General features: G+C 39.0%; 1 protein-coding gene across 1 annotated transcript in view; it reads right to left on the bottom strand.

Moving 5' to 3' along the window:
- Positions 1 to 12,872: 12,872 nt before the first annotated feature.
- The window catches only part of LOC128693322 (short transient receptor potential channel 4-associated protein), a 123,745-nt gene continuing 110,227 nt past the window's right edge, over positions 12,873 to 26,390 (bottom strand). Inside the window, exons 15-16 of the mRNA XM_053782944.2 lie at positions 19,319 to 19,513; positions 12,873 to 14,019 (exon numbers count right to left, since the gene is read on the bottom strand). Coding sequence (XP_053638919.2) covers positions 13,891 to 14,019; positions 19,319 to 19,513 — 324 coding nt within the window. The 3' untranslated portion in view covers positions 12,873 to 13,890. The remainder of the gene's footprint in view (positions 14,020 to 19,318; positions 19,514 to 26,390) is intronic.

Genomic DNA, 26,390 nt, shown 5'->3' with positions numbered 1-26,390 from the left:
GTCCTCGTCCGACTGAATTCTTCTCATCAACTTCACATCATCTGCAAACAGCGACACTTCTGAGTCTGTTCCTTCCGTCATGTCGTTCACAAATACCAGAAACAGCACTGGTCCTAGGAATGATCCCTGTGGAACCCTGCTCGTAACAGGCGCCCATTCTGACACTTCGCCAAACCATGACTCGCTGGAATCTTCACGACTATGGTGCTCTTCACACCACCTTCATGACTGAGGGATTGATGACCTCATCTTTTGTATATAGTTCAACTATCTTCCATTCATGTCCTTGAATTTGTATTGATAAAGCCACTGGATGATGAAACGTCCACAAGATACCCAGATGTTGCACATGTTTCTTAATTTTCATCTTGTTGGTACTGTATACCATTTATTTACAAGGGCAAAGAAGACCATAGACAGAATATAGTCTAGAGGGCCAAAGACTACAAATCTCACTCAAGGGAAAGGATCTTGGGACGAGTATAACACTGAACACGTCTCCTGAGGCGCACATCAACCAGAGCAGGAGATGCGCAAATTAACATTAAGATCGGCAACACTCTAATTGCCAGGCATAATGAGGGCAAATTCCTAGGCCTGTACCTCGACAACAACCTGAACTTCAGCACCCATATCCAACACATAACCAAAAAAGTATCCAAAACGGTTGGGATCCTCTCCAAGATACGATACTACGTGCCGCAAACTGCCCTTCTCACACTATACCATTCACTTATATATCCATACCTCACCTATGCTATCTGTGCTTGGGGTTCAACTGCAGCAACACACCTAAAGCCAATAATAACCCAACAAAAAGCCGCAGTAAGAATAATCACTAAATCCCATCCCTGGCAACACCCCCCCCCCCCCACTCTTCATAGATCTAAACTTACTCCCTGTTCAGAAAATCCACACTTACTACTGTGTAATCTACATCTACAGGACCTTAAATTCCAATATTAACCTTGACCTAAAACTCTTTCTTGATAGTTGTGACAGAACCCACAGGCACAACACCAGACACAAACATCTCTATGACATTCCCCGTGTCCGACTAAACCTTTACAAAAATTCAATGTATGTCAAAGGCCCTAAAATCTGGAACACCCTACCTGAAAATTCTAAAACTGCAGACACATTCATCACCTTCAAAACTACCATCAGAAAACATCTCATCTCCCTGATACACCCTGTCAACTAATTACACGAATACCACCTGGTGGTTAACACTTACACTCACTCACCCATTTGACCATAAACAGAAATATCAATCTCAATCTCAAAATAATGAATCTTAACTAGTCATAAGTTGGCCTGTGATACTCCAATACTGAAACTATGTATAGTGCCAAAACAAAAGCATTCACATTGCTAAACTCACAAACTAGTATTCAGTCACTTAGCCATAATACCAACTTACCTCATAATTTTGTAATATTTTAAACTTAAGATTTAATCTAAGTCTGCCCGAAATGCCTAGCCATGCTAGATGTTCTAGTGGTACACTCTGTAATTATTATTTTACTACATGTAAACCACACAATAACCAAATTCTGTAAACTCAGCATTGTAATCCTTATAGAGAATAAACTTTGAATTTGAATTTGAAAATAACTGCTGCGACATACGGGCGACTAGCAAACCTAAGAATTTTACTAACTCCATACCTCCTCCTAATCTCCAAACTATGAATTCTCTGCATAATATTTACACCACACATTGCCCTCAGACACATCATCTCCACGGCCTCCAGCTTCCTCCTTGCTGCAACATCCACTATGCATTCATACATTCACCTCTTTGCCTTCATGGATAATTTTCTTTGTCTCCACAGATATCTCAATGCACCACCCACCTTTTTCCCTTCATCAATTCTATGGTTCACCTTGTCTTTCGTATACACTCCCAAGTATTTAAACACATAGGACATGCCCCTTAACTCTGGGAATAGTCTTGCTGCAAACCTTTGCACTTTTTCTTATTTCTCGATGTGCTTGGTGAGGTGTGGGTTCCAAACTGGTGCTGCATACTAGAATATGGGCCTAATGTACATGGTGCTCAGATTCCTGAATGACTCCTTACTGAGATGTCGGAATGCTGTTCTTAGATTTGCTAGTCACCTGTATGTTGCAGCAGTTATTTGGTTAATGTGAGCTTCATATTTTCAGTGTTATACAGCCTCTCCTCATTTAGCGACGTACTCGTTTACTGATGCCTCGGACTTACGATGGGGTCTCTGACCAGTATGCATGCCTAAATAATGTATATTAGAGCTGATTTCCTCTACTCTGTTTATTACAATATACAGTACACTACTGTATAAACATTTAAAAATATACCAGAAATGTTATAAATGGTGCAAAGGTGACATTAAAACAATATCCAAGATACCTAACAGAAACCCACTACCATTACAGTATACTCCTCACTTAACGACAAATTCGTTTACCAACATGGTCTTAAGAATGGAACTCCGTTGTTAAGTGAGGAGAGGCTGTACTCACCCCAAGACCCTTTTCCTTGAATGAGATTTGTAGTCTTTGGCCTGGTAGACTGTATTCTCTCTGTGGTCTTCTTTGCCCTTTCTCGCTCTTCATGGCTTTGCACTTGGCAGAGTTCAACTCCAGGAGCCAATTGCTGGACCAGGCCTGTAGCCTGTCCAGATCCCTTTGTAGTCCTACCTGGTCCTCCTCCAATTGAGTTCTCCTCATTATCTTGATACCATCTGCAAACAGAGGCATTTCTGAGTCTGTTCCTTTTTGTCATGAAATTCACATTTACCAGAAACAGCACCAGCCCTAGAACTGACCCCTGTGGAACCCCACTCATCACAGGCGCCCACTCCGACACCTTGTCGCGTGGCATGACTTGCTACTGCCTTTGTGCATGTGTGCGTGTGTGTGTTTTTTTTAACATGCTGGCCATCTCCCACTGAGGTAGGGTGACCTGAAAAAGAAACTTTCACCACCATTCACACTATCACTGTCTTGCCAGACACACACATATGACAATTCAGATGGCCCTCCAAACAGTAAATATCCTGAACCCTCCTTTCGAGTGCAGGCACTGTATTTTCCACCTCCAGCACTGAAGTCCAGTTCACTGGTTTCCCTGAATCCTTTCACACAGTATTACCTTGCTCACACTCCAACAGCTTGTCAGGTCCCAAAAACCATTTGTCTCCACTCACTCCTATCTAACATACTTACACACATGTGCCTGCTGTATGTCCAAGCCCCTTGCACATTAAACCTTGTTTACTCCCTCCCTCCATCCTTTCCTCAGATGACCCCCTATCCCCGCCATCCCTCCACCACAGATTTATACATCCTCCAAGTCATCCTATTTTGTTCCATCCTCTCTAAATGAACAAACCACCTCAACAACCCCTCGTCAGCCATCTGGATTATACTTTTAGTAACTCCATACCTCCTCCTAATCTACAAACTATGAATTCTCTGTGCAATATCTACACCATACATTGCACTCAGGCACAACATCTCCACAGCCTCCAATCTCCTCCTTGCTGCAATATCCACTATACATACATTCACCTCTTTGCCTTCATGGATAACGCTGTCTCCACAGATATCTCAATGCACCACCCACCTTTTTCCCTTCATCAATTCTATGGTTCACCTTGTCTTTCACATACACTCCCAAATATCTGAACACGTTCACTTCCTCCATACTCCTTCCCTCCAATCTGATATCCAATTTTTCATCACCTTACTCTTACCTATGTTCACTTTCAACATCCTTTACACACCCTCCCAAACTCATCCACTAATCTTTTAAACTTCTCTTCAGAATCTCTCAAAAGCACAGTATCATCAGCAAAAAATAACTGTGTCAACTACCATTTTGTATTGGAACTCTTACTTGCTCACACATACACACACAAAAAAAAGCACATGTGTGCACACAAAAACCACACACAATTATTAATTAACACAAAGTAGGAGAGAGAGTGGCAAGTGTGGTAATGAGGAAGTGGGCCTGTCACTGTGTGGTGATCGACCAGGAAGGAGTGTTGCCTCACATGCTCATCATATAATAATACCTGTTTGCATGTTATCCACTCACTTCTGATCTAATGATAATAGTTAACAGAAACCACTATGTTAAATATGCAGTCAGACTGCATTATAGTACACCCCTCTTCCCTCCTCTCCTTTATTTTTCCCCTATCCTCATCTCTCTGTCTTCCTTCTTTCCCCTCTCTCTCCCCTTTCATTCTAATGCACTCATCAATGTTATTAACACTAAGGCTCAAAAACTGCACTCACCTACTTGTATTTATGGTTATAACTGTGTAAGCAAGTGACACTTACATACTCTAATTCTTTAACTTATTCAGGTATAAATTAATAGATGTACCTACCAAACAAGTTAAATTGGGTTGTGTACAATTTGTGCATTGACACAAAAAAATTAATGTAATATTGAAAGGTTAATTTTCACTATCATAATTCATTAAGGTGTTCAGGCAGGCTTAACCTTACCCTTTTGGCATACATAGCTAAACAAAAATAAAGTATCCACTGTTTATAATAATTGAGCTCAAATTGTGTAACATCCTTAATATATTTTGAGCTTGAGAGAGTGTCTTCAAATTACCACATTTTTATATCACACACACACAACCATTTACACACAAATATAAAATGCTGCTAATAGTGCAATATTTAGTTAAATTTGGCTCACTTCAAAAGTGTTTATTTGAAATCTGTTTTGTTACTTTCTACAAGAAAATCTTATTTAAAGGCATTCATGCACCATTATACACTATTAAACATTCTTAATTACTCTTCCTATTGACAATTTATGCAAGATGTTGCTAGTATCTAGATTTGGTTAAAAAGAAAAAGGAAAGGTATACAGCTCTTAGATAAAATACTGCACAAAAATTAGGTATTACTCATTCTACAGAGTGAGTGGTTTTAAAAAAAATGGCTTAAACTCTGAATATGATTTTAACTTAATTTTATTAAAGATATCACATGTCATTTAATTTTCCACCAACTCTATATAATATGAAAAATACTTAGGTCCATCTATTTGGACAATGAGATCTTTGACAAATCAAATTTCTCCTACAGCCATTTATGATTAAGCTGCCTAACACTGGAAGTACACTTAAAATTAATGTTATAAGTATGTCTCAAAATTTCAGATTAATATTCAGGTTTTACTATATAACTATTTCATTAAATATTTAAACTAATTCATTAAGGGAATAGTGTCAGAAATAGTACAGAGGTACTGCACAATATTAAAAAGTGGGTAGGTCATCTGGTAGGAATCAGAATTAGTGGTGTTATCACACAATATAGAGGTAGGAAGGTCATTTGAAAAGAGTTAGAATAAGTACAGCATTACTACATTAACCAGTGTTCAAGAGGTGGGTAGATGACAAAAGTAGTTTGTGAAGTATATACAGTATGCAATTTTAATATTTAATGGAACAAGTTTAATTATAAAAATCTGCCAATCAATCTGGAATAATAGGAGACTACTAAAATAATTTCATCTGAAACAAAGTACCTCATAACAATAACTATACACTACCATTGTGTTCTCCCAAAATGATGGCCTTTTAGCTTGTATACAAATGCACACTCTTCTAGATCAGCAGTAATAGTGAGTAAATATTTCTTTTTAATTATTGGGAAACAGAAGTTATCTTCTTTAATGTGGAAGTGCCATTTTATTACCTGTGCTTTATTATATATATAAAGCCAAGTAACTACAAAGAAGCCATTTGTTTTGCCCAAATCAGTGTCTTCCTTTTCAATATGTACTACATGAGGTAGAAATCATGACAGAATATACAGAACTGTAGTATAATATTACACTGATAATGCTTTTCTCACATAAAGCTGTTGTGGCTTGAATGGAAGAAACCAAACCAAGATATCACAAAGAAATTCTAACACTAAAGCTTTAGACTCATATACTAATAAGAATTATTCAAAGATAATAGCCCACCAGATCGATATAAAAATGAATACTGTACCAAATATACAGGCAAATCTTGGAATACAGGTTTTTCAGCACATTTTTGACAGTGCCTAATTTGTATTAAAACCACATTATTTATTGAATGAACTTAGTTACAAAACACAGTTAAGAAAGGGATTGAAAACCATGTTTGTAATTTGCCAAAACATAACCACCTGCAGTTAAAGCAAGAATTAAATTAAAAGTTTTACAGGGCAAAACCAACAGAACATCGATAAAAAATGGATGATGCAATTTATGGTTTCAGTCATTCATCTGCCAGAGACCTTAACCACACTTCCAGATCACCAGGATCACCAGTGAAAGGAAACTGCCAGGTAAAAAAAAAAAAAAAAAAAAAAAAAAAACTGCTCTATACATAATGGTCATAAACAAAGACCTAAGTCGTGTTGTTACTGGGTGCATAAAACGACAATTATGTACCGGATAAAGAAGTATCATTCTTTATATGCATTCTTTGGCATGCCATGAAATACGAAGTACAGGTCAGCCATCACTAATCCGGTTCCATCAGTAATCCGGCACTAATTTCAGCTAGCATAATTTCAAATTTCCAAGGTCGTCACACCAACCAGCTGCTACTGTTTGGTGGCGCTACTTGTTGCACAAGTCATTTCAATTTTTTTTTCTCCATTTATTGTTATAACCTGCTTACTTTTAGCCCTACCCATAGTTCCAACAAATAAAAGAAATGCTTCTCGTTGTGTAAAGCACATACACCATACATCATTCGTGAAAGATAAGGTGGCTTTAAAGCAACTGTCGGTTGCCATGAGCTCAGCTCACTCAGATAAGCTGTGCCTGGTAAATTTGGGCTTACATATGAGAGAATAGGTCTGTGTGGTAAGTGTGCACTATATAAAAACAAATCCTGCAACATGTAGTGCATAATGAGAAAAAAAAAACTGTGACCGTGGTGTAAAACAGCAACTTAGGGGCAGCTAATGCGCACGAATATAGAAAAATAGCTTAACACTTTGGCAACACACTGGTATAAGAATCATTGTTGTACTAAGTTCCTACAAGGAATTATAGTCATTTATAACATATACGGTGACGTCGCCACCCGTAGGATGCGTGCTAAAATGTCAATTTTCAGAATTTTCCGATTTTTCTCATTTATTTCTTTTATTATTCTTTCTAATATAGTAAGTCACAATTTGGCATCATAACAGAGTGGGTGGAGCTATTATGGAGTCTGAGAGCCAATCAGGAACAATCTGGGAACATTTGCTTATGTCAGCAGGATTCCGGGGTCTTGTGATGCAGGGGAATATGCTTTATTATTACAGCTTATTTACCTATCACAAGTGTTCTAGTATGACCTAATAAACAATGTAAATAACATAAAAACATGGTAAATACTCCAGAATGAATAATATTTGACATAATACCGAGCAGTCCAACAGAGGTATGAAGTAACTGCTAGAGGATATGGGATATGAGAGAAAACGTAGTGTAGTACAGGGCTAACTGTGATATATGCTTGTAATGCACCATAAAACTGAAAAAAAAAATATTTTCTCTTTTTTTTTTTTTTTTTTGGTGCGTGCTTGTTTTCATTGATTATCTAGGAAGTAAGTTATTCATTTATATCTTAACACAGTGGCATTAATAATAATAGGAATGCAATGAATTTCACAGACAACATAAAAGAATGATTGTCTTACAAACTGGTGAAGTTATTTTTGAAATATCACAATTTGTTTTTGATTTGTATGAGGGTAAAAGGCAGATATTTTGCTAAATGTCAAAACCATATTAATTTTATTTTTTTAAAGAATGAAGATAGGACAAATTACAGTACAGTGGTCCCTCAATAATCGTCCGGCCTGAAAGTCGTCCATTTCGGAAATACAGTGGTCCCTCAATAATCGTCCGGCCTGAAAGTCGTCCATTTCGGAAATAGTCCTGTTTTTTCGTCAAAATATTGGCTCGGAAATGGTCCGGTAACTCGCTAATAGTCCTTCGTCCCGGACGCGTATGCACAGTCTGAGCGGCCTCGGGCCGCCTCAGCCTTTCCTTCCCAGCCAGTGTGCCATTGTTTACAAGTGAGCGACGGTCCCCTCACGTGCTCCAGTGAAATATTTAATAATATTTCATTTATTTTAGTGCTTGCAAGTTATTTAAGTGCTAAATAAGCTACCATGGCTCCAAATAAAGCTCCTAGTGCCAAGCCTTTGGTAAAGGTGAGAAATACGATTGAATTTAAGAAAAACATCATTGAACAATATGACAGTGGCGTACGTGTGGGCGAACTGGCCAGGATGTATAACAAATCCCGTACAACCATATCTTCCATCATAGCCAAGAAAAAGGAAATCAAGGACGCTGTTGTTGCAAAGGGGGTAAATATGCTGACAAAAATGAGATCACCAGTACTCGAAGATGTTGAGAAGTTATTATTGGTGTGGATAAATGAGAAACAATTAGCAGGAGACAGTCTTATGACGTCGCTTATTTGTGAAAAGGCTAGGCATATTTCGACGATTTGGTAAAGAAATTGCCTGCAACTAGTGATGATGAGAGTGAATTTAAGGCTAGCAAAGGCTGGTTTGAGAGATTTAAGAAGCGTACTGGCATACACAGTGTGGTAAGGCATGGTGAGGCTGCCAGTTCGGACCACAAGGCGGCTGAAAAATATGTGCATGAATTCCAGGAGTACATAAACAGTGAAGGATTGAAACCTGAACAAGTGTTCAATTGTGACGAAACAGGCCTCTTTTGGAAGAAAATGCCAAAGAGGACCTTCATTACACAAGAGGAAAAGGCAATGCCAGGACACAAGCCTATGAAAGACAGGCTGACGCTAATGTTCAGTGCTAATGCTAGTGGGGATTTCAAAGTGAAGCCATTACTAGTGGACCATTCTGAAAATCCCAGAGTGTTCAGGAAAAACAATGTTATGAAGAGTAAATTGTGTGTGTTTTGGAAATCTAATAGTAAGGCATGGGTCACGAGGGAAATTTTTGTAGAGTGGTTCAACGAAGTGTTTGGCCCCAGTGTGAAGAATTACCTCCTGGAAAAGAAATTGGATCTCAAGTGCCTCCTATTAATGGACAATGCACCTGCTCATCCTCCAAACTTGGATGACCTAATTCTGAAGGAGTTTGGGTTCATCACAGTAAAGTTCTTGCCCCCGAATACCACTCCTCTCCTCCAACCCATGGACTAGCAGGTCATTGCAAACTTTAAAAAACTCTACACCAAAGCAATGTTTGAAAGGTGCTTGAATGTGACCTCATACACTCACTTGACCCTACGAGATTTTTGGAAAGAACATTTCAGTATTCTCCATTGTGCAAGCCTTATAGGTAAGGCTTGGGAGGGAGTGACTACCAGGACTTTGAACTCTGCTTGGAGAAAATTGTGGCCAGGTTGTGTCCACAAGAGGGATTTTGAAGGGTTTGGGGCTGACCCTGATGAGCCTATGTCAGTTGTTAAATCCATTGTGGCACTGGGGGCTTCCATGGGGTTGGATGTGAGTTTGGAGGATGTGGAAGAGTTGGTGGAGGACCACAACAAAGAGCTAACCACTGAGGAGCTGCAAGAGCTTCAGCAGGAACAGCAACAGATGGCAGCTCTGAATCTTGCTGCAGAGGAGGAGGAAGAGAGATGGAGGAAGGTGCCTTCTTCAGAAATTAAGGAGATTTTTGAAATGTGGGGTAGGATGGAAAGATTTATGGAGAAACATCACCCAGAGAAGGATGTTGCAAGCCATATCGGCAACTTGTACAGTGACAGAGTCTTGGCCCATTTTAGGGAACTCTTAAAGAGACGCCAGAAACAGAGCTCTCTGGACAGTTTTTTGCGAGACAGGACTCCAGTGACTCTCAAGGTGGTCCTAGTGGCATTAAGAAACAGAGAAGAGAAGTAACCCCAGAAAAGCAATTAGTACCCAAGGTGTTGATGGAAGGGGATTCCCCTTCCAAACAGTAATTCATCCAATCAGTCTCCTTCTCCAGTCTTCCATACACAAAGAAGAATCGCCAATAAAGGTAAGTGTTATTCTGTTAATGTTTAATTCATCATGTGCCACTGTATTGTTTATGTATTACATCTATATTTCATGTAAAAAAATTTTTTGTTTTAATACTTCTGGGTGTCAGGAACGGATTAATTGAATTTACATTATTTCTTATGGGGAAAATTGATTCGTAAATCGTCCATTTCGATAATAGTCCCACTTCCAGGAACGGATTACGGACGATTATTGAGGGACCACTGTAGTCCCATTATTTCGTCTAAACATTGGCTCGCAAATGGTCCATTAACTCGCTAATCGTCTTTCGTCCTGGACACGTACTCACGGCTCTGAGCCATTCCCATCCAGTGTGCCATTGTTTACCAGTGAGCGACGGTCCCCTCACGTGTTCATACAAAATATTTCATAATATTCCATTCATTTTAGTGCTTGCAAGTGCTAAATAAGCTATCATGGCTCCAAAGAAAGCTCCTAGTGCCAAACCTTTGGTAAAGAAGGTGAGAAATATGATTGAATTTAAGAAAAACATCATTGAACAATATGAAAGGAGCAAGAGTTTCAGCAGGAAGAGCAACAGATTGCAGCTCAGAATCCTGCTGCAGAGGAGGAGGAAGAGATGGAAGAAGGTGCCTTCTTCAGAAATTAAGGAGATTTTTGAAATGTGGGGTAGGATGGAAAGATTTATGGAGAAACATCACCCTGAGAAGGATGTTGCAAGCCATATCAACAACTTGTACAGTGACAGTCTTGGCCCATTTTAGGGAAGTTTTAAGAGATGCCAGAAACAGAGCTCTCTGGACAGTTTTTCTGTGAGACAGAACTCCAGTGACTCTCAAGCTGGTCCTAGTGGCATTAAGAAACAGAGAAGAGAAGTAACCCCAGAAAAGCACTTTACCTTAGGTGTTGATGTAAGGGAATTTCCCTTCCAAACAGTAATTCAATGTCTCTCCTCCTCCAGTCTTCCATACACTAAGAAGAATCGCCAATAAAGGTAAGTGTTATGCTGTTAATGTTTCATTCATCATGTGCCATTGTATTGTTTATGTACTACATCTATATTTCATGTAAAAATTTTTTTGTTTTAATAATTCTGGGTGTTAGGAACGGATTAATTGTATTTACATTATTTCTTATGGGGAAAATTGATTCGAAAATCGTCCATTTCGATAATAGTCCCACTTCCAGGAATAGATTATGGACGATAATTGAGGGACCACTGTAATTACATTCATGATAAATTTGGATTAGCAATGTTTTATCAGCAGGTAGTGCCCAAACAGCTTCTCGTAGTGCCAATATCTGGCTTGGGCCTGCCATATATGATTTTTGGTAGTATTTTTTTCTCAGTTCTTTGTTGGGTTATCTTATTGAAACTTGGGCAATGCATGATGGAAAGATGCTTCTTAACGTACACCAAAAATGAAAAAAAATTGGATGACAAATAACATTGTTCACTTCTCAGCCATTAGCCGCCCCTCAGTGGAAGATTTTCGTATGGTTTTTAATGGCTGTATTCTTGCTTTTTTGGTCTCAATTGATAGAACAGAAGATATATTACAGAAGTAGATATGATTCTGATTGGTTTCATGATGAAAAGTACCTTGAAATTGAGCTCGAATTAGCAGAAATGTTCGATTTTTGCCAATGTTCAAGAGTAAACAAATGACGTCACCATCCAATACGTGTTCAACTGCCAGTCTAATACACAGTCCTGAATGGGTTGACATTATTTATACAATTATTACAATAATGCAGTAGTCTGCATAACAGTAAATCTTCTATTTTTTGTGAATAAGAATTCAAAATGGAAAGCAAGAGTAATATAAGAGGGGCCTGGAGATATGACTAATGAACAGAGAAAATATTATTTTAGTGCCAGGAATGTCTTCACTGTTATTCTGAACCCTATTTTGAAATTGGTGTCCCTTGAAATTTGTGCAAAATTGGCCAAATTGCCAATTTCTTACCACTTTATTGGGTAGTTGAAATAAGTGAATGGGCAGTTTCTTGTACTCAGTCGACGGAACAGAAGGAATACAAGTGAAATAGCTACGAGTTTGGTAGACTCGAACAATGGAATGGGCCAAAAGTAGGGCATAAATTGGGCGAAATCGCCAATGCGTAAATATCACCATTGGGTTAAGTGTATTCTAACCTAACCACTCTCTAATCTGGCAAAGTCACTAATCCAGCACTCTACAGGCCCCAATGATGCCAGATTAGTGATGGCCGACCTGTAATTTGATTTTATCTTTATGTTACCATTGGGCCCCTTTATCCAACATGATAGTTTTTTTTTTTTTTTAACAAGTTGGCTGTCTCCCACTGAGGCAGGGTGACCCAAAAAGAAAGAAAATCCCCAAAAAGAAAATACTTTCATCATCATTCAACACTTTCACCTCACTCATACATAATCACTGTTCTTGCAGAGGTTCCCAGAACACAACAGTTTAGAAGCATATACGTATCAAGATACACAACATATCCCTCCAAACTGCCAATATCCCAAACCCCTCCTTTAAAGTGCAGGCACTGTGCTTCCCATTTCCAGTACTCAAGTCTGGCTATATAAAAATAACCAGTTTCCCTGAATCCCTTCACAAAATATTACCCTCCTCACATTCCAACAGCTTGTCAGGTCCCAAATATCATTTGCCTCCATTCACTCCTATCTAACACGCTCACGCATGCTTGCTGGAAGTCCAAGCCCTTCGCCCACAAAACCTCCTTTACCCCTTCCCTCCACCTTTTCGAGGACGATCCCTACCCCGCCTTCCTTCCCCTACAGATTTATATGCTCTCCATGTCATTCTACTTTGATCCATTCTCTCTAAATGACCGAACCACCTCAACAGCCCCTCTTCAGCCCTCTGACTAATACTTTTATTAACTCCACACCTTCTCCTAATTTCCACATTAAATATCTTAAGATATAAGTACACACTAACTTGCAAGACATTTACCAATTATAACACTGGAAAAACTTTGCAATTTACAGAGTCAAATAAATGTATGTACAATGAGTTTTAACTCATCACTTTAATTTCTAACTGACTGCAGAGGAAGTTTTACTAATGGCATGAATGCAAATGATAAACCAAATTGATCAAACAGGAGGAAGCTAAATGGTGACCAGAGAACCAATTTTTATTTTACTTCTTCACAACTAGCACTGATCCAGAAGAGCCTGAACTAGGACACACAAATCATAATCTTGGCTTCAAGTGAAAAAATTAACAAAAATGTTTTCTGCACACTACAGAAACACCGTATCTCTTCATTGTATATACATACTACAGTATTTTATTACATTTCAGACCAACTTACTTTCAGCCCAATTTATAATTGAAATTGATCACATTCTCATGTGATATGGTATTATATCCAGCATATATTTAAATCCATAACAAGTGTCAAAATAAAGTGGCACAGCTTTTGACCTGCAGCAAACATAATCAAAATGCAAAATTAAAATTACCATATAATCTAGTCCTTTGTTAAATATCATGACTAGATCATTATGGATACATATTTACTCCCTATATGTCCTGTACCTTATCATCATCATCGCTGCTGATAGCGAAAATACCGCATTGCTATGAGCAATAGCAAAACAATGTAGCTGACAGTATGCCATGCACATTATTCCTTTGCCTTGGTACAAATATCATGTTAATATCAAGGCAAACAGGACATAAAGCTACAATTTTGTACTAAAAAATGCAAAAATATGCATAACGGGCAAGCTACTGTCGTTTTGTCTGATGCTGTTTGCATATAAACAGTAATGATGAAAAAATAATACATTTGTATTATATGGTGTAACTTATCATCCATATTTGCATTCTTTCTTCTACAGCAGCTAACTGTATCATCAACTAGCTGGTGCGAGAGAGGTTCAGATCCTCGGGAGAGAGGTAGTGGAAGATGCAGTCTGGTGAGAGCTTATTCTCTGCAACCAGTGTTGCCACAGTTTCCCGCCAGAAGTCAAATGAAATGCCAGAACTCTGCGGGAAAAGCTTGAATTAATTTTCAATGTAATACTTTGTGTGATACAATAAATTTACTAATTTATCAGAATACAGCAAACACAAAAATTATACAATTCTTCTGCCCAGATCTCTAATGCCCTTTTTACTTTTGAAAACCGTACTTGCTCAAGAAAATATATGACATATATATGACAGGGTGGACAAGGAGGCAATGTGGGAGATGCTGAAAATGTACAGAAGTAACAGGTTACTAACTAAAAGCAGTAAAGGGTTTGTATACAGAAAGTGAGGCTCAGGTTTTGGTATGTAGGAGTGAAGGGGACTATTTTCCAGTAAAAGCAAGCCTTAGACCAAGATGTGTTTAGTCACCATTGTGGGTCAATAAATTTATAGATGGGATTGTAAAAAAGTGAATATTAGGGTTTGGGAGAGGTGTAGGACTGGAAGATAATGCTTCCAACATTATAACAGGAATTGTCACAGTTCCTCTTCTGCCAGTGACAAGGTTCTTGGGTGTGTAAAAGAAGAAAATTAAAAGTGAATATAGGAAAGAGTAAGGTTATGAGGAAAACAAAAAGATTAGGGGGAGAGAGTATGGAAGAGGTGAATGTATTCAGATATTCGGGAGTGGATGTGTGAGCAGACGGGTCAGTGAGGGAAAAAGGGTGAGTGGTGCACTTAGGAGTCTGTGGAGACAAAGAACTTTGTCCTTGGAAGCAAAGAGGTGAATGTATGATAGTAGAGTTTTACCAACGCTCTTATAAGGGCGTGAAGCATGGGTGATGAATGTTGCAGCAAGGAGAAGGCTGGAGGCAGTGATGTCATGTCTGAGGGCACTGTGTGGTGCAAATATAATGCAGAGAATTCATAGTTTGGAAGTTAGGAGGTGCGGGATTGCCAAAACTGTTGTCCAGAGGGCTGAGGAAGGGCTGTTGAGGTGGTTCGGACATGCAGAGAGAATGGAACAAAACAGAATGACTTCAAGAGTGTATAAATCTGTAGTGGAGGGAAGGCGGGGTAGGCATCGGCCTAGGAAAGGTTGGAGGGAGGGGGTAAAGGAGGTTTTGTGTGTGAGAGACCTGGACTTCCAGCAAGCATGAACGGAGACAAATGGTTTTTAGTACTTGACGTGCTGTTAGAGTGTGAGCAAAGTAACATTTGTGAAGGGATTCAGGGAAACCAGCAGACCAGACTTGAGTCCTGGAGATGGGAAGTACAGTGTCTGCACTCTGAAGGAGGGGTGTTAATGTTGGTTTTATAAACTGTAGTGTAAAGCACCTCTCTGGCAAGACAGTGATGGAGTGAATGATGATGAAAGTTTTTCTTTTTCGGGCCACCCTGCCTTGGTGGGAATCTGATGTGTTAATAATAAAAAAAAAAGAATAGCTTCATCATTTCTGAAGTCTTAGCGAGAATCCTCCTGAAAACAGTAAACCCTGCCATCACATAACTGCTACTACATAAAGGACATGCTCAGTTTGAGCCAACAGGCCTGCTGCAGTGTTACTCCTTTCTCATGTTCTTATGTAATAGGGAAGGGACACTGAAACATTCCTTTTCAAATCCATCCATCCTCATACATACACTTGCCCAACCTATTTTTTGTGCTACCCAAACCATAGCTTTTGTAACCTTCTTTCTCATGTACCAACTGACTTTTCCACCACATGTATAACTACTACTACTACCTCTACTTGTGTGGGCGAAACGTTGTCAATAAAGGATCACATTATACTGCTGCATCAAACTGTGTGTCTGGCAGCCCTGCTGCCAGACGCACAGTCGTAAGTCGAGTGGTTGTATGACATGCAGATCATAAGTCGGATGGTGAGTAGTGGTACCAGCACTTTTATGAGTGTGAGGCATGTTTATAGTCCATTAGTGCTTATCTCATACACCTATCAAAATTTGTCTTTAAGTCTTAATCACTTCATCAGTATCTACAACTGTGTGTGAAACTGTTTACTACATAAACAAAACAATCAATTTAATTTTTGCAGGCTAATTTAAACAGACATGACATGATGTAACTAAGGAAAAATATTTCAGGTTTTGCACACCAAACTGATATCAAATGAAAAAGTTTTTGTGTTCAACAAGGAAGGTTGTTTAATAATGAAGTAGTCATCATGAAGACATTCTGCCTTACTGGAAAAAATATACTGGTGTTACTATATATTATTGCAGGCAGCCATGAGTGATACTGGTGGAGATATTTATGGCATTCTTTAAAGTTCTGAAGATAGTAAGACCAAATAAAACATGTAAAGTCAAGAAGCAGCAAGACTGAACTCATCTGCCATGGTAAAATGATACTTTATGGATGGTAAACACTAATTTTACTGTTTATTACAGTATTATTCAAAACACAGTGAATATGATACCAGAAACAATAAATGCAACAAAAATGACTGGCAAAATCATAGTGATACGATTGTAAACAACTAATGAACTGATCAGATATGTTATGAAGTGGCAAAGATAAAAATGTTCGTAGCAAAAAACAAACATGCTGGGTCCATCCCAGTATCATATATAAGCACAAAACCCTCTAGCATGAAACAATGCCTGTTGCATTACAGATAAAAATAAAAATCTTGGTGTTACTGTATAAAATTACATTAAATAGCAGTGAAAGCAATATCACCACTGATGGTATGTACTACATACGGAATAATCTACGATGGTAAATAAAACTTGAACCATACAAGTGGGTACAAAGTCTCTGCATGAACAGCAACATTCACTAATGATATAAGAAATCTAATCACTCGGTTGGACTTGAGTCCTGGAGGTGGGAAAGGCAGTGCCAGCACTCTGAAGAAGAGGTAGGAATGGTTCAGTCAAAGGGGTAAGTTCCACTACTTGGACCTGTTGTAACAAGACTTTGTTGCCAATACAAAGAACGACTAAGAGCACTTAGAGTTGTGGCAGGGCTTCACCCCAGGTATGGTGCTAATGTTAAAATTGTGAAAATGATGTATCTTGCTTATATTAGATCATTGGTTGATTATGCTGCGCCACTACTTGCTCTTGTGTCTGACTGGAAGCTTGGAGGGCTGGAAAAACTGCAGAACGAAGCAATGAGGATCATCCTAGGATGCCCTCGTACTGCCAAAATTTTAAATATGCAAAAAGAACTTGATATTCCAAGCATCAGAGATCGTGTTACTGAAAGAAATATCCTAATTGGGGTTAATATGCTCAGGCAAGCTCATTCAAACCCCTGCACAGAAGCCCTCCAAACTTTCCTCAGCACTGGTGAACACTCCTCCAGATGGATCGAAAAGACTGGAACCGACCTCCGCATGAATCAGATACATGATCTATGTCAAGTAAGGCAACAGCGGCACTTCTCCGCTCCATGGAATATTACCCCATTCCAAACTACCATTCCTCCATTTCCCCCCAAACTACTTCTTAAATCACAACCAAAACTTCGCCTTGAAGCCAAACATGAGGCCTTAAGCTGTATTGATAACTTAGTCACACAGCACACACTCTCGCAAATTATTTACGTTGATGGTTCTGTTCACCAATCCACTGGTGCAGCTGGTAGTGCTGCTGTTGTCGTACAGAGTGATGGCTCTCTTAAAGAAATTGGAGCACGCATCAATAATTGGGCCTCTACCCTTCAGACAGAACTGTTTGCCATACTCCTTGCACTGAAATGCATCTATGTATCAAAGATTGACAGTTTAATTGTAACTGATTCTCTGTCATCCATAAATGCTCTCAACTCATTAAGCATAAATTGTGGCATGCTTGTGTCAGAAGCCAGACACAGGTATGGTAGGATTGTGGACAGTGGAGTCAGAGTGCACATGCTGTGGATTCCATCTCACATTGGTCTTCAGATGCATGATAGAACTGATAAATTGGCTAAGCTGTATGCTTTCAAAGAGGGAGTAGATTACAATCTTGGCTTGTCAGGTAGTAGTTTGAGAACAATAATACGAAAAGAACTTCAGCTGAATTTTATGGACTTAAGGCTCAGGGAGATTGACACCAGTGAGTCCATCTATCATCATTCTATCATGCAGGAGGAGCCACATGTCTATGGTGCATCCAACAAAATAAGCAGACTCTTGGATGTCACTACCGCCCGGCTCCGGCTGGGTTACAAGTATCTTTGGCAGGTTAAATCACCACCACCAGATGTAGACCAAACGAAATGTAAACTTTGCCAGATGGATTATTGTCACACCCTGCGTCATTATGTACTGGAGTGCGATAAAATTAATGAATTTAGAAACAACTCACTCAGAAGTGTTCAAGAAATGGCTAAGTATTTTATCCACAGTGGTATATTACAGACCATTCTGGAGAAATACCCTGACTTTGCTAGCTGTAAATAAAGCATTACCACATGTGTGCATGTGTGTGTGTGTGTGTGTGTGTGTGTGTGTGTGTGTGTGTGTGTGTGTGTGTGTGTGTGTGTGTGAGTATGAGTGTGTGTGTGTATGAGTGTGAGTGTGTGTATGAGTGTGTGTGAGTATGAGTGTGTGTGCGTGTGTGTATGAGTTTGTGTGTGTGTGTGTGTGTGTGTGTTTATGTGTGTGTGTGTATGAATTTGTATGTGTGTGTGTGTGTGTGTGTGTGTGTGTGTGAGAGAGAGAGAGAGACTCAGCAATCAACATTTGCACCAATAACTCACTACAGTTGTGACCGGGTGTGGAAGTGTGAATTGCTCATTACTCTAAAATTTGTTCATGATTGCAGCCATGTATAAACATAAGTAACCATTCTTACAGTATTCATTACCTTTGTAACTTGTGAGTTCATTACCTTTGTAACTTGTGAGTTCATTACCTTGTACCTAGTTCAGCCATCAAAACTTTGGAGCCCGGTCCCTGGACCCATTGTGTACCTCTGTAATCTGTAAATACCTTTGTAACTTGTAATGATTGTGACTAGACCTACCTGGAGTTCATTACCTTTGTAAATTGTGAGTTCATTACCTTTGTAAATTGTGAGTTCATTGCCTCTGTGGCTTGCTCAGCTATCAAAACTTTGAGGCCCAGTCCCTGGACCCATTATGTACCTCTGTAATCTTTTGACTACCGCCCACAGGATGGGTATGGGGTGCATAATAAACATATTAAACTAACTAACTAAAGGGTAATCCTAACTGTGCTGTCAGCACACTTCTGGAAAGGCAGCAATTGAATCAATGACAGTGAATGAGTTTCTTTCTATAATTTACCCTGCCTCAGCAGGAGACTGCTGCCGAGGTAAAAAAATTTATATATACTTAGAATATACTAGAATTAAAAAATTAAAAAAGAAATAGCTCGATAAACCAGTTGCTTACCCTCTGAAGTGTGTTGCAATCCTTATCCTTATTATGCAGATAATGTGTCTGCCAGAAGCGGAGAAGAGAACGGAGATTTGTCAGAAGATGTGGTTCAACATGACTTCTGAGGCCCTCTAGGTATAGTGGCAGCTCAGCATGCCGGTGTGCCAACATCAGAATTACTAATGAAGTGTTAAGACAGCTTACATTTTCCTTAAAAAAATAAAAAATACAAATTTTTAGCAGCTATTGGTAAGTTTACAACTAAATGTTTATTTATGCTTTACTAGAAAACTTTAAATGTATACTGCCTGAGTGGTGCACCAATGAAGTTCTATTATTAGAGTTTAACGGTGGCATACCTAGAAATAATACTTCCTGTATGTGTGTCGCAAATATATTGAAAAATAAAAGCTGAAATTATTTTTAAAAAACCAGGGGCAGGGCAGGGCAAGACACACATGCAACAGTTGAGTATCTTTATCATTGAAGCATATTGCCTATGCAGTAGGATTCTTCAGCCAAATACAGCCTCTTCTTATTCAACGACAGGGTTCCGCTCTTATGAGTAGGTTGGTAAATGAACGGGTCGCTAACCTTTTGAGGGTCCAGAGGCCCTCTCCCACTTGTTCTCAGGGTCAATTTTTTTTTTTTTTTTTTTGGAGGGGGGGGGCCTTACAAAATGATAGAGAATCTTTTTCCGATCATAATGACACCAAAAGTAAGAAATTTGACGGAACCTACAGATTTATGGTCTCATGAAGTTGGTAGTCTTGAAAATATTTACGCATCGGCGATTTTGCCCATTTTGAGCCCTATTTTCGGCCAATTCCAATGTTCCATTCAACTAAAATCATAGCTATTTTGCTAAAACTATTTGTTCTATTGACTGAGTACCAGAAACTGCCCATTTACTGATTTCAACTACCCAATAAAGTGGTCACAAATTGGCAATTTGGCCAATTTCACACAAATTTCAAAAGACACCAATTTCAAAATAGGGTCCAGAATAAACAAGACAGACATTCCTGGCACTAAAATAAATTATTATCTGTTCATAAGTCATGTCTCCAGGCCCCTCTTATATTACTTTTGCTTTCCATTTTAAATTTTTATTCTCACAAAAAATAGATTTACTTTTATGTATACTACTGCATCATTGCAAAAACGGTATAAATAATAACAACACACTTGTGAAAGAATATCAGACTCACCAGTTGATGTGTATTTGACTTGTGGCATGATTTGTTTACTCTTGAACATCGGTAAAAATCGAACATTTTCACTACTTTGAGCTTAATTTCATGATACTTGTCTTCATGAAACCCATCAAAATCATCTCTATTTCTGTAATATATCTTCCATTCTATCAAATGAGGCCAAGAAAATGCGAATACAGCCATAAATACTGTATGAAAATACACTTGAAAGTCGCTGTTTTAAGCCAAAAACATGGTCAGAGTTTTTTCTTCTCATTATGCACTGTGTACTTCAGGATTTTTTTTATACTGTGCACACTGACCACTCAGACACATTCTTTCGTATGTAGGCCTGCCAGCTTTCTTCGACCAGATTTGAATGCGCTAGAATTTACACGTACAAGTACGTGACCGACCCTAGATGCAATGACGTACAAGTACGTGACAAACCCTCAAAGGGTTAAGCAAGGAGCATACTATACTGGTAGTGGGTTTGTGTCAACCATCTTTAATTGTTTTTTTGATGTCACCTTTGCACCATTTAAACCATTTTTAGTACATTTTTAAATGTTTATACAGTAGCATACTGTATACTGTAATATACAGAATAGAGGAAATCAGATCTAATATACATTACTTAGGTATGTATACTGCTTGGAGAGCTGGTCCTAAGTCCGAGTGGTCGGTAGATGAGTACGTTGCTAAGCAAGGAGAGGCTGTACAGAGGAAAATGGATTGTAGACAGCAGTAATGGTAGAGAGGTTCATCAACCTTGGAGAAACAGTTTGAGATGGCTTAGCCCCTCAGCCTGGAGAAGAGTTCAGTTCTATGGTCTGCACAAGTCTGCAACAAGACTAGTTCCAGAGATAAGGGGTATGTCCTATGAAGAGTGGTTAAGGGACTCAGCCTGATGGGACTGGAGGACAGAAATTCCACAGACTGCAACAGTTCTAGGAACACGATCAGTGCCTGTATACAGTAGGGCCCCACTTATACAGAAGGTTAGGTTGCAGGCTGCCGCCGGAAAGCGGACATCGCCAGAAAGCAGAACGCCATTTTTTCTACTTATAAATATATATAAATGCCAGATAGCAGGTGTACACTAACATATATTTAGTTAGCAATAGAACTAGGCATTAAAAACAATAAAAAGTAAAATACACAAACAGTACACTCATTATTTACCTAAAGATATTTGTAGTCTTATTGTAGGGCAAAAGGCTAGCAGTATTTATTTTAAGACAGGTGTGGTAGGTATGGTAGCTCTCCTGGCCACCCCACCCACAAATATACTACAATGTTTACAGTGCCCTAGAGTGATAAAATGCACATACAGTACACTCATTACTTACCTTAAAATATTTGTAGTTGTAATGGTCTTAATGCAGGGTGAGAGGTGAAAAGCATTTGTTTGTAGAAAGTCAGGTGAAGGAGGTATGGTAGCCCACCAGGCCACTCCACCCACACATAATACACTACATTTAAAGCACCGAAGAGCGATAAAATGCACATACAGTACACCCATTACTTAAAATATTTGTAGTCTTAATGTAGAGTGAGAGGCGAGTAAGCGAGATAAAAATGAATAAACGAGAGAGAGAGAGAGAGAGAGAGAGAGAATGAGTAAGAGGACAGAGCTGCAGAGTACAGTGGTCCCTCGCTTTTCGCAGTTCCCGGCAATCGTAAATTTCGCCAATCATAGGGTCATTTTCGTATAAACATGGACTCGCTTTTCATAAGTTGACTCGCGAGTCGCAATTTGTCCCGGACGCGTACCCACGGCGTGAGCCGTGGCGGCAGCCAGTCTGGCATTGTTTACCAGTGAGCGAAGGTCCCCTCATGTGCTCCAGCGAAGTATTTCATAATATTCCATTTATTTTAGTGCTTGCAAGTACTAAATAAGCTACCATGGCTCCAAAGAAAGCTCCTAGTGCCAAGCCTGTGGTAAAGGTGAGAAATACGATTGAATTTAAGAAAACCATCATTGAACAATATGAAAGTGGTACAAGTGTGGCCGAACTGGCCAGGATGTATAAGAAACCCTACACAACTTTATGTTCCATAATGGCCAAGAAAAAGGAAATCAAGGATGCTGTTGTTGCAAAGGGGGTAACTATGCTGACAAAAATGAGATCACCAGTACTTGAAGAGGTTGAGAAGTTATTATTGGTGTGGATAAATGAGAAACAATTAGCAGGAGATACTCTTATGACTTCAATTATTTGTGAAAAGGCTAGGCAGTTGCATGAAGATTTGGTAAAGAAATTGCCTGCAAATCGTGGTGATGTGAGTGAATTTAAGGCCAGCAAAGGCTGGTTTGAGAGATTTAAGAACCGTACTGGCATACACAGTGTGGTAAGGCATGGTGAGGCTGCCAGTTCGGACCACAAGGCGGCTGAAAAATATGTGCATGAATTCCAGGAGTACATAGAGGCTGAAGGACTGAAACCTGAACAAGTGTTCAATTGTGACGAAACAGGCCTCTTTTGGAAGAAAATGCCAAAGAGGACCTTCATTACACAAGAGGAAAAGGCAATGCCAGGACACAAGCCTATAAAAGACAGGCTGACGCTAATGTTCCGTGCTAATGCTAGTGGGGATTTCAAAGTGAAGCCATTATTAGTGTACCATTCTGAAAATCCCAGAGTGTTCAGGAAAAACAATGTTGTGAAGAGTAAATTGTGTGTGTTTTGGAAATCTAATAGTAAGGCATGGGTCACGGGAGAGGGACATTTTCGTCGAGTGGTTCAATGAAGTGTTTGGCCCTAGTGTGAAGGAGTATCTCCTGGAAAAGAAATTGGATCTCAAGTGCCTGCTAGTAATGGACAATGCACCTGCTCATCCTCCAAACTTGGATGACCTAATTTTCGAGGAGTTTGGGTTCATCACAGTAAAGTTTTTGCCCCCGAATACCACTCCTCTCCTCCAGCCCATGGACCAGCAGGTCATTGCAAACTTTAAAAAACTCTACACAAAAGCAATGTTTCACAGGTGCTTGACTGTGACCACAGACACTCACTTGACCCTAAGGGAATTTTGGAGAGAACACTTCAGCATCCTCCATTGCATAACCCTTATAGGTATGGCTTGGGAGGGAGTGACTACCAGGACTTTGAACTCTGCCTGGAGAAAATTGTGGCCAGACTGTGTCGACAAGAGGGATTTTGAAGGGTTTGGGACTGACCCTGATGAGCCTATGTCTGTTGCAAAATCAATTGTGGCACTGGAGATTTCCATGGGGTTGGATGAGAGTTTGGAGGATGTGGAAGAATTGGTGGAAGACCACAACAAAGAGCTCACCACTGAGGAACTGCAAGAGCTTCAGCAGGAAGAGCAACACATCGCAGCTCAGAATCTTGCTGCAGAGGAGGAGGAAGAGAGATGGAAGAAGGTGCCTTCTTCAGAAATTAAAGAGATTTTTACTATGTGGGGTAAGATGGAAAGCTTTATGGAGAAACATCACCCTAACAAGGTTGTTGCAAGCCATATTGGCAACATGTACAGTGACAAAGTTTGGGCCATTTTAGGGAAGTGTTAAAGAGACGCCAGAAACAGAGCTCTCTCCACAGTTATTTTGCGAGACAGGACTCCAGTGACTCTCAAGGTGGTCCTAGTGGCATTAAGAAACAGAGAAGAGAAGCAACCCCAGAAAAGCAATTGGTACCTGAGGTGTTGCTGGAAGGGGATTCCCCTTCCAAACTATAAACAATCCACTCTCTCTCCTCCTCCAGTCTCCCATACACTAAGAAGAATCTCCAATAAAGGTAAGTGTTATGCTGTTAATGTTTCATTCATCATTTCCCATTGTATTGTTTATGTACTACATGTATATTTCATGTAAAAAAATTTTTTGTTTTAATACTTCTGGGTGTCAGGAACGGATTAATTGTATTTACATTATTTCTTATGGGGAAAATTGATTCGCAAATCATAAATTTCGTTTATAGTAACGGTTCCAGGAACAGATTAGTTACGAAAAACGAGGGACCACTGTACTTATGTAAACAAACGAACAAACGTGTCTGGTTATGGTTGACACACATTCATACAAACACCTTACATTATGTACAAGTTGTCTCCATAGTGGTACAGTAGAATAAATAAAGAACAACATTTCCATTCTCATGTTACATTTTTAGAAGGAATGATGCTCTGACAAGTTAGTACAGAAGAATAAATAAGCAGCAACACTCCCACTCTCATGCAACATATCATTTTTAGAGTGAATGATATTATTATTATAACTTTAATAAACAAGAAGTGCTAAACTCACAAGGGTAGTGAATAGCTATAGATAGAGTGAAGGCATATAAAAGGAATATTTTTCTACAGTTATTCCCCAGTAACGGTGTTTGACTAGAAAAAACATAATTCTTCCGACACTCCAATAAACCGCTTGGTAAACACATCTCATATTTATGTCAATTATTATACTGTGGGTGTATGTATCATGTTTATATGTTATGTAGTATATTTATTATATAAATTTGAAAAAAATATCATAGATGGATTAATGGAAATGTTTATAATAATGTAATATACGATATTTAATGCACCCAAGAGATTATTTTATGGCATCAAGGGTAGGGAGACTCTTAGTGATTTTAATGTGTACCTGTATGCCAGCACAGAGTGTAAGTATATTTAAGTACAGGTACACATAAGTGTAATTATCAGAGTACATATAAAATATGCAATAACTTTAAAATGCTTGAAATTTTGGAAAGTTTCCAGACATAATAGAGAGATGTGCTCATGGAGAATGTAAACAAACCAGGTGGGGAGCGCGCTATTATAAAGACGGAGAGCTGTATAGCAAGTTTTGGTGATAATTTGAAATCGCCATATTAGCAGAACGCCATAAAGCGGGGCCTTACTGTATATGTACATAAATGCTGGGAAAGTGGAGAAGAATCCTTCCTCCATAAGCCACGCGTGTTGTAAGAGGCAACTAAATGCCAGGAGCAAAGGGCTAGTAACCCCTTCTCCTGTATAAATTATTAACCCTTTCAGGGTTTCGGCCGTACTAGTACGGCTTACGCACCAGGGTTTTTGATGTACTAATACTCCTAAATTCTAGTGCCCTCAAATCTAGCGAGAGAAAGCTGGTAGGCCTACATATGAAAGAATGGGTCTATGTGGTCAGTGTGCGCGGTATAAAAAAAATCCTGCAGCACAGTGCGTAATGAGAAAAAAAACTTTGACCGTGTTTTTGGATTAAAACAGAGACTTTGCACTGTATTTTTGTATGGTATTTATTGTTGTATTCTAGTTTTCTTGGTCTCATTTTATAGAATTGAAAACATATTACAGAAATTGAGATGATTTTGACTGGTTTCACAATGAAAAGTACCTTGAAATTGAGCTCAAAGTAGCAGAAATGTTCGATTTTTACCAAATTTCAAATGTTCGATTTTTACCAAATTTCAAAAGTAAACAAATCATGCTATGCGTTCAATACACGTCAACTGCTGAGTCTAATATTCTTTTACAAGTGCGCTGATATTATTTATACCATTTCTACACCAATGCAGTAGTCTGCATAACAGTAAATCTTCTAATTTTTTGTGAGAATAAAAATTCAAAGTGGAAAGCAAAAGAATGTAAGAGGGGCATGGGGACATGACTAATGAACAGAGGAAATGTTATTTTAGTGCCAGGAATGTCTTTCTTGTTTATTCTGGACCCTATTTGGAAATTGGCATCTTTTGAAATTTGTGTGAAATTGGCAAAATTGCTAAACTCTGACCACTGTATTGGATAGTTGAAATCAGTAAATGGGTAGTTTCTTGTACTCATTCGATAGAAAAAATGGAGTTCTAGTGAAATAGTTATGATTTTTGTCGACAGGTACACTGGAATTGGCCGAAAATAGGGCTCAAAGTGGGCAA

The sequence above is a fragment of the Cherax quadricarinatus genome, chromosome 28 (assembly GCF_038502225.1).
Source record: "Cherax quadricarinatus isolate ZL_2023a chromosome 28, ASM3850222v1, whole genome shotgun sequence".
Classification (NCBI taxonomy): Eukaryota; Metazoa; Arthropoda; class Malacostraca; order Decapoda; family Parastacidae; genus Cherax; species Cherax quadricarinatus.
This window is presented reverse-complemented; position numbering and strand designations above follow the sequence as displayed.